General features: G+C 50.5%; 2 protein-coding genes across 2 annotated transcripts in view; both read left to right on the top strand.

The window, feature by feature from the left end:
• CTDSPL (CTD small phosphatase like) overlaps positions 1 to 4,747 on the top strand; it is a 54,406-nt gene extending 49,659 nt beyond the window's left edge. Inside the window, exons 7-8 of the mRNA XM_006765072.2 lie at positions 1,054 to 1,239; positions 4,167 to 4,747. Coding sequence (XP_006765135.1) covers positions 1,054 to 1,239; positions 4,167 to 4,292 — 312 coding nt within the window. The 3' untranslated portion in view covers positions 4,293 to 4,747. The remainder of the gene's footprint in view (positions 1 to 1,053; positions 1,240 to 4,166) is intronic.
• VILL (villin-like) overlaps positions 1,153 to 8,962 on the top strand; it is a 28,968-nt gene continuing 21,158 nt past the window's right edge. The window contains exon 1 of the mRNA XM_015564846.1: positions 1,153 to 1,239. The gene's annotated coding sequence lies outside the window, so the exon portion shown is untranslated. The remainder of the gene's footprint in view (positions 1,240 to 8,962) is intronic.

Raw genomic sequence — 8,962 nt, 5'->3', positions numbered from 1 at the left:
CTAGATTATGTGATATTTATCTTTCTCCGACTGGCTTATTTTGCTTAGCATAATGCTCTCCAGTTCCATCCATGCTGTTGCAAATGGTAAGAATCCCTTCTTTTTTATAGCAGCATAGTATTCCATTGTGTAAATGTACCACAATTTTTTAATGCACTCGTCTGCTGATGGGCACTTAGGCTGTTTCTAAATCTTAGTTATGGTGAATTGTGCTTCTGTGAACGTAGGGGTGCATATATCCTTTCTGATTGGTGTTTTTGGATTCTTGGGATATATTCCTAGAAGTGGGATCACTGGGTCAAATGGGAGTTCCATTTTTAGTTTTTTGAGGAAACTCCATACTGTTCTCCACAGCCTGTTGGGGAAAACTGCCCAGGCTATGAGAGAGGGCCAGGCAGGGTGATCCCCAGCTGCAGGCGGGGCTCAGACTCCCTCCCATCAACTCCTGGTGAATGGAAGTGGGTGTCTGGGCCCCATCCTGAGACAGTCAGGGGCTGGGCAGGCCAGTTGCCCAGAGCACCTGTAGGGGGCAGTGTGGCTTCATGCCACACAAGCCCAATTAAAAGTCAGCTCAAAAATACATACATACATACATGTCAGCTCATTCGTTGTTCCTGGCTGAAACTAGTACTTACTGAGCCCTCGCCATGGGGTCGGCACTCTGCAAGGTGCAAGGTGAACACGACAGGAAAGAGAAAATAAAGCAACCCTACGTGTGATAAGCTCTGTGAGGAATGGAGCAGTATCCGCAAGGAAGATGCAGGAGGCCAAGGGGAAGAGGAGGCCACCCAGGCTGGATTTGAGGACTGGGCGAGGGCCAGGACCCTGTGGTCGAGGGGCGGGGGGCGGGGAGATGGACAAGAACTCCTGATGGATTGGATAAGAGAAGTGAGAGAAACGGAAGAGCCCAGGGTGTCTCACACACAGGGAGGAAATAACCAGGATCCTGACACTTACGCGGGTGTAAATCCCTCTTGAGAAAAGTAAGGCTGCAGTAGATCAGGGTTTCTGGGCTCCTGGGCGCCAGCCCTCAAGGCAACCCCTACCTTCCAGTATGCAGACCCCGTGGCTGACCTGCTGGACCGCTGGGGCGTCTTCCGGGCCCGGCTCTTCAGGGAATCCTGTGTTTTCCATCGAGGGAACTACGTGAAAGACCTGAGTCGCCTGGGACGGGAGCTGAGCAAAGTGATCATCGTGGACAATTCTCCGGCCTCGTACATCTTCCACCCGGAGAACGCAGTAAGTGGCTCCCGGGAGGAAGAGCACAGGGCTCCATCTGAGTTCTGTCTTGTCTTCTTTTCTTTTTTTTCTTTTGATGTATTTTATTGATCGAGCCCGCAACCTGGCCATGTGCCCTGACCGGAATCGAACCGTGACCTCCTGATTCAGAGGTCGATGCTTAACCACCGCTGGCACGGCTGTACCTTCCAGCACCCATGCAAGTTCTCTTGGCCTTTTCCTTGGTGGAATCCCAGCTCTGCCAGTGAGCCCCTGCATGGCATTGACCCGGCTGTTTAACCTCCATGGGGATTATGGGAATGCTGATCTCATAGGATTATTGGAGGATTCATGCAAAGCACTTAACATGGTGCTTGCGGTGGGTACGTGCTCAGTGAGCCTGTATCTTAGTTACTGAGAAGGGCTCTGTCATGAACCTCCTGGAGCTGGCTGCTGCCCAGGACTTAGGGCCCCTGTAGACTCAGAAGGCCTGGGTGGCATCTTCAACAGAAGTAGTTCTTAAACAAGAGTGAATAAAACACCTGAGTAAGGTCTCCCAAGGCTGCCACGCTTACTGCCTCGCAATGATGTGTAAAACGTGTACAACGGGAGTATTTCCTACAGAAAACGCCCTGGAGCGTGGCAGCTCTCCCGTGGACTCACTGGGTGCAGCACGACTCTCAGAATAAGACCCCTCCCGCCCTGCATGTCCAGGGAAGAGAGGTCAGCCCGGCCTCTCGGACTCAGCAGAACTTGGCTGCTCCACTTATAAACCAGATTCAGTTAGGGTGTAATCATCCTTTTAATCAACCTTCAAAAGTCATTATATTTAAACATGTTCATTGTAATGAGCTAATCAAATTCAACATAATTCACTTTATGTCTCTAGCAGATAAGGATCACTTTTTAATGTGATCACGGTTCAGTTATCACATCTGACAAAACGAATAGTTACTCCCACCTAATGTCCAGACTACGTCCATTTATCGCGAAATGCTGTCTTAGGTTTGGTCTGAACCAGAATCCAAACAAGACGTTCGCTTCATAGGTCTCTTAATTCTTGCATAACCTCAACAACACATCTTCCCTCACCTTTCAATGTCTTCATGCCTTTTGTTTGTTGAAGAAATTCTGGTTACTTGTCTCGTAGAAATTTCCTACATTCTGGGTTTGCCCGATTGCAGCCTCATGGTGGTGTTTGATATGTTTTCGCAGCCGGTATCTTTTCTTTTCTTTCTTAATATATTTCTGATGATTTCAGAGAGGAAGGGAGAGGGAAAGGGAGAGATAGAAATATCCATGATGAGAGAGAATCGTTGATCGGCTGCCTCCTCCACACCCCACACTGGGGATGGAGCTGCAAGCAACCCAGGCATGTACCCTGACCAGGAATCGAACCGTGACCTCTTGGTTCTCAGGTCAACGCTTAACCACGGAGCCACGCCAGCCAGGCAGTATATGTCCTTTAACACAAAGTTAAATCACTACTTCTTAATTAAACTCAGGTTCTTCCCCCCGCCCCAAGAATATGTCATAGGCGGTATTGTGTGCCCTTGCGGTATCATCTCAGGAGACATAGAATCTCAGGTTGTCCCACTTTTAAAGATTTTAAATTGATCTTTGGGTCCAGTTGTTCATTTTAAAATCCCCCACCAACCTTTTGTCCTAAAAGTATAAGCAGCCGTTGCTCATTGCCTACACCCACTACTTCATTAGGAATTGCAAAATGGTGATTTCTACACTTTATCATTCTCTCTGCATTTGTTGGCTGGGATTCTAATTTTTTTTTAATTACACTTGCCCCTATTGACTGCTTCAGGACCCCCAAGTTCAGTTTGAATGTTTGGATAGGGGAGGCAGGCTAAAATCTCGGTTCTTTGCCTTTAAGTCTACTGTTTCAGAATAATGAGTTGGAGCTCTAGCAACTTCCAAAGGTGGTCAATGATATTTTGTTGTTGTTGGTACCATCATGAACTCGTGGATTTTTTCATTGTTACAGTTTAATCCATTTATCACTCTTTTGTATGCTTACATATTCATCTTTGGCTGGTAGACACCTCTTCAAGTAACAATAGTCTTTGATAGCTTCCTACTTTCTGGTACAACAGGATGTTCCGGACTCACCTTATCTGTTTCTGGCTTCAGCCTTGAAATCAGCCACTTTTCTCTGGAGCCTGGTTCCTGTTAGTGGAGAGGGTATTTGGAGACCACAATGTGGGAGGAGGGGGGAGCGGGAGAGGGCGGGGGTGCTCATTGTTACTGGAATGTCCTTTGCTTCCAGCTCTTTCTACTGGACAGAGCTAAAATATACTTATTTTTGAAGTGCAAAGTAAATCATAAATTTCACCTGGGTTTTTCCCAGTGTTTTTACTTCATTTCTTTTTTTTCCTTTTTTTTTTTTGTATTTGTCTCCTCTTGGCTAAAACTCTTAATTTCTAAAGATACTAACATCATTAATATTGTATTTATTTTATAGTATATCCCTAATAATTTCAAAAGAGCAGTACTAATGTCATTGCTAATAATAAGACAACTGGATCCATCTAGGGTTTGGGGGAGAAATGTACAGACAACACTATCTTTTGAAATTGCTGGAAATAATTCTCTGTGTGATTATGTCACCAACATTATACATACTTAGCTCTGAGGTGCAAGGAGTCGGCTTGATGGAAAGAGTAGCAAGTAGCAAGGCTAGTTCTCCCATATTCTGCGCTCCGGCCGCCCTTTCTGCGGCAGGAAAACAAAACAGGCCACAGTGTGCGAGCTGGGTCCCCGAGACCCGCCTTCCCGAGCCAGTGCCCCCAACCAGGTACGATGATGGTGGTGGTGCAGGCGAGACACCGAGCCTCCTTACCAAAGAGCATGTTCGTAAGAAAACGGGCACCCGGTCAGGCTGGGAGCCGCCAGCCCCGGTGCAGGCCTGCTGCCCCCTGCGCCCTGTCTTCCAGGTGCCTGTGCAGTCCTGGTTCGATGACATGACGGACACGGAGCTGCTGGACCTCATCCCGTTCTTCGAGGGCCTGAGCCGCGAGGACGACGTGTACAGCATGCTGCACAGGCTCTGCAATAGGTAGCCCCGGCCGCCGCCCGCCTCCCCTGTGCACTCGGACCCCAGCCCTGGGGACCTGCCCGGCCTCCACTCCCCGGGAGCCGAAGTGAGGACACGCCGTGCTCCGGGCCACGGGGTGAACGTGGCCACACCTACCTGTTTTATTTTTAAAAAACAGAAACAACTATTTTAAAATGAACTCTTTTAACGAATTTCCTAAAGGGACATGCATTTTACTGGATTTGCTTTTCTTAAAACATACCAAAAAGGGAAAAAAGGAGGAAAAAAGAAAAAAAAAAAGCTTGATATCTCTCAGACTTCCTTTCAACTGTCTTCCCTTCCCCGCAGACAACCTGCCTCCTTCTACCCCAGCTCGGAGCAGCTGACCAACTCAGAATCTCCTTCCTCGAGGATGAAGTGCCTTTTTGAATGTTATTTTAAGCTGAGAGTTAATTTTTCTATACAGCATATTTCCAGACATCTTTTAGTCTTTTATTATCTCAGATTCTCGAACAAGATAAAGAGGACAATTTTCTAGAACCTGGGGGGGGAGCGGGTGACGAGGTATGGGAGTGAGTCCGGGAGGCTGCCTCCCAGCCGGTGGCAGGGCCAGGCTCCTGGTGGGAGTTCGTGTGACGTGTCAGCGTCTCCGTTCACGGCTGCCCCCGTTTGGGATGGGTCTGCAATCATGTGGCCCCACACTGTGGGGCGCAGTGGATTCTTTTATATGATGATGATTTTGGATGGTGACAGATGGGTCTTGGGGGGTCACATTTTTCCCTTGAAAAGGGGGCATCGTGCCACTCCTGCTTTCACACGACTGCCATACTTCCGTGTGCTTTGTGTTTGGTGTTTTGTGTTGTTGTTTGGGGTAGAGCAGTTCCCCCCAAAAAATCTCAAATCCTTGCATCTAAGAAAGAAAGAAATCCATTTATTGATTTTTAAATCTTTCCTTTCCAAAAGCTGGACACACTTGGAGCTGTTGGGGAATGTTCTTTGCTGCTACCGCGCTGCCACCAAATGGAATTGACCAGCGGCTGTTGCACTGTTCTTTGCCACTGTGCCTATGCCCAGACTCCGCTCACTGCTGCCACAGGGTCAGGAGCAGGTGTCCGTCCCCCGCCCCCAGGCAGGCTGCACCCCCTGCACCTCTCCCCCGGCACCGGCCATGGGAACTCAGAAGGGTACAGAGGGGGGCAGCATGCCACCCCAGGGCGGTGCTCATTCATTTATAACTGCAGTCCGCATCCGGCCCTGTGATAGGCTGCCTGTTCTCTCTTGAGAACCCGTGGCCTCGGCCACCCAGCACGCTGATGTGGTCCAAGGCCATCTCTTGGTCTTCTCTCCCGAAGCACAGCCTATCTCTGAGCCGGGGGTTGGGGAAGCCTGTCTAGATGTGGGGCTCACTGTCCTGAGTCGCGGAGAGGGGGGGCCCCCTCCTCGCACCGGGGCTCCCTTCGCAGCCTTTCCCAGTGAGATGTTTCAAGCAGTGCCATGTTCCTTGTTCGACAACAAGTCTATAAAGCATGGCTCTGATGCATCATTTACAAAGAACCCTCGCGTGTCGGCACCGGTGCCTTAGTCCTCTCTGTGGGTTGGGCCTCCGCCAGGGTTCTGGTGGGGCGACGACCGGCACCAATAAGACTGGAAACGGGGTGTCAGAGTAAAATTTCTTTTTTGCTGCCATTCACAAAATAAGAAAGCCAGCTGCCAATCGCGTCCTCCCGACGGCACTTTGGTCTGTGGCCTGCCCGGCTTTCAGAAGTAAGTATTGGGGGGTAACCAGGCCTCCCAACATCCCGAGTGTTCCAAAGCCAGGAATCCACATGCCAGTTAAAAGAGAAACAACTCCTTGCTAGGCGTGACCACAGATGATGACGGACGTGGCAGAGCCGCCGTGCCATACACCTTGATTTGGAAAACTCGTCGTTGAATGAACCCGCTGCCTTAAATGTCTTAAATGTTTCAGTCCAGCATCTGTCCTGTGTTGAAATCCCCACAGAACTCGGTCCTGATGAGAGTCTCAGGCCCTCCCCTGCGCCCTTCCTTTGTTGGGCATCACAAGGTTCTTGTTTGGGAGGGCAGAAAGGACAAACTCTAGAATAGTTCAGGGGAATAGAACCTAGAAATAGTGCCAGATGGAGTGAAGACACTTTACCCAGTGGTTCCTGAAATCGTACATGCCGTGTGCTGACCCAGGGCGGAGCTGCCGAGGGTGGAGCCGGCTCCTGCCACGCGGACACAGAACGTCTCGGGAGGCCCAGTCCAACCTCTGCGGGTTCTGGATTCTGTGCACCTTATTGGACCACACTCCAGAATTCCATTTTTATTTTTAATCCTTGATTCTGCTTTATGTACATAATCAAAATAAATATCTATATCTATATATATTTTTAATCATCTACCTATAAATGAAGCAATAGATTTCTAACATAAGGCCAAGAAATGAGATGAATGTTTGGGGTTTATGTTTTCTAAGGTAAATACGGGTATTGTTTTTAATTATTACCTTTTATTAAATTGTGGGCTTTAAAAACCAAATTGAAACCGATTAGCTATTTCTCAGTGCCATATCCTTCCCATGGTACCAAAAGATCCCTAACTCTTTAGCCAAAAGAGAAATCAGATCTCCTGAGTTCCCATGATTCCTCTGTACCAGGTCAACATATAGTCTTCTGGACAAGGTTTTTCACACGAGGATCTGGGCCTGCACACCTTCAGCGGAGAAGTTTGGCCCCTACGTTGCCATGTCTCTGGCGGGGCCTTGAGTGGAGGTGCCCAGGCATGTCTGAGGTTGTTACTGCTCTGTCTTCCATTGCTCTGCGATCCTACGTGTTGGTCTGTGGTTTCTCCCATTCGCTGTTCGTCAACAGTGCGTTTGAAAACTGGGAAAGAACACCACCCATCATGGCTGATGGTCACTGGGGAAGCTCCTTTGACGTGGTGCCATTTCGATGAGATGACTTTGGAGATGACGGGGACGCCCTCATGACACTGGCTGGTCACGGTTGCAGCATTCGAACTTTGGGAATAATAAAAAAAAAAAAAAGAAACCTGTACGTCTATAACCTGGCAACGTCTGACAGCAGCCCCGCGTTGTAAAGATGGCTGATAAAATCCAGAACCACACAGCCCTCTGGTCAAACACTCGTGATGTCTGTGCCTCTGCATTCCACGGTGCTGTTGTGATGGACAGCGGCACGCCAGGGCGGGAGGCGCGGACAGCTCGAAGCGCTCGCAGTTAGCGACCTGGGCAAGACCCGCTGGCTGCCTCTGTCTATTGTACTGTAACTTGATGGTGTCTGTTCCTACTCCATTCTCCAGGGAGCTTCTCTCAGACTAACACCCTCCCCCCAGTTGGGGGAGAGGCCGGTGTCGGGGTAGCCCTGGGTTTCTGTTGGGCATTTGAATGTGATGAGCAGTCCAGCATTCCTCGGGGAACACGACATGTGGAATGTGCACGTTTCAGGGGTGAGCCTTGTTGGTCAAGGGATTTGCAATGATTTCCTGCCTGCCTGCCAAAAATAAACACAAAACTGCGCCCTCTTGTGGATGGTCTGCTTCTCTACCGGTAGCGCCTCTCGTCGTAGCTCAATTCTTGATTCTCTACCCTCTGCCCAGCCAGTGCCAGCACCTTGGGTCCCCCGGAGTATGGGAGCAATTCTGCGCAACCTCAGGAGTCCCAGGCCCCGGGAGGGGGGGGGGGGACTAGAAACCCATTCTGCCCAATAGCAGGCCCCCTGTTTGTCAGAAGCAGTCTGGCTCACCATCCTCTCTCAAGGATTCCAGCCCTTTCCAAAAGCAGCCCCCACCCCGCCCCCTGAGAGCCACCGGCGCTGTGTGTGCCTAAACCCACAGCCCTGGGGTACCCTGGCTGAGATGCTGTGATTCCCATGTTCTTCGGCCTCTGTTCTGTCTGTCGCAGGGATACAGAGTTCTACCAGGCAAGTTACTCACCCCAAACAGCACAGGACTGTGCGTGTGTCAGCCCAGGGAACATAACAGTTACCCGGAGACAAAGACAAAATCCCCCCACAGCTAGCCTGTGCTGGGCTCTGGCTGTGTCCCTGCCCCTCTTCACTCCTTCGCTATGCTCCCTGGCCCTCTCCTTGCCTTCTCTCCCCCTCTCTGGCATTGCCCCCACCCCAACGGCTTCACGCCTTTGCGTGCAAGCAGACAGACAAATGGTTGAGAACTGTGGCTGCCGGTGAAGCTACTTGGGACTTGGGCGTACTGAGAGTCCGCCTCCTGATTTGTTTGTTTGCGCACTTATCACCAGTGTATATTGCAGGCCCAAGGAATGGGCTGGGGCCAGGGCGTTGTAACAGGCAGTAGAATGGAGGATCCGAGTCAGGTGTCCCCTGCCCCACACCCCGCCCGCACTGCAGGCTGCACGAGGGTCAAGATCTGCAGGATCTGCACCTGCCGGGACTTCAGAGAACCCTGGGCCTGGAGGGCGGGGCCTGGAAGCCAGCCCGTGGGTCACCAGGCAAGTCGGGGCTCAAAGCCACCCAACTAGCGTGGCCGCAAGCCTAATCCCTGAGGCTAGCTTGCAGACCCTCGAAGGAAGCTGTGGGACCCAGAGTTTTCGACCCCAAACTTCCATTAGTGGTTCTCAGCTCTGGCTGCCCATTAGAACCACCTGAGGGCTCTCAAAATCCCAGGTCCCTCAAGTAACCTCTGGGCCTGGGCCTC

Source organism: Myotis davidii, unplaced genomic scaffold, assembly GCF_000327345.1.
Source record: "Myotis davidii unplaced genomic scaffold, ASM32734v1 scaffold81, whole genome shotgun sequence".
NCBI classification, from domain to species: domain Eukaryota; kingdom Metazoa; phylum Chordata; class Mammalia; order Chiroptera; family Vespertilionidae; genus Myotis; species Myotis davidii.
The sequence above is the reverse complement of the archived record's forward strand: the minus strand, read 5'-3'. Positions and strand labels throughout refer to the sequence as shown.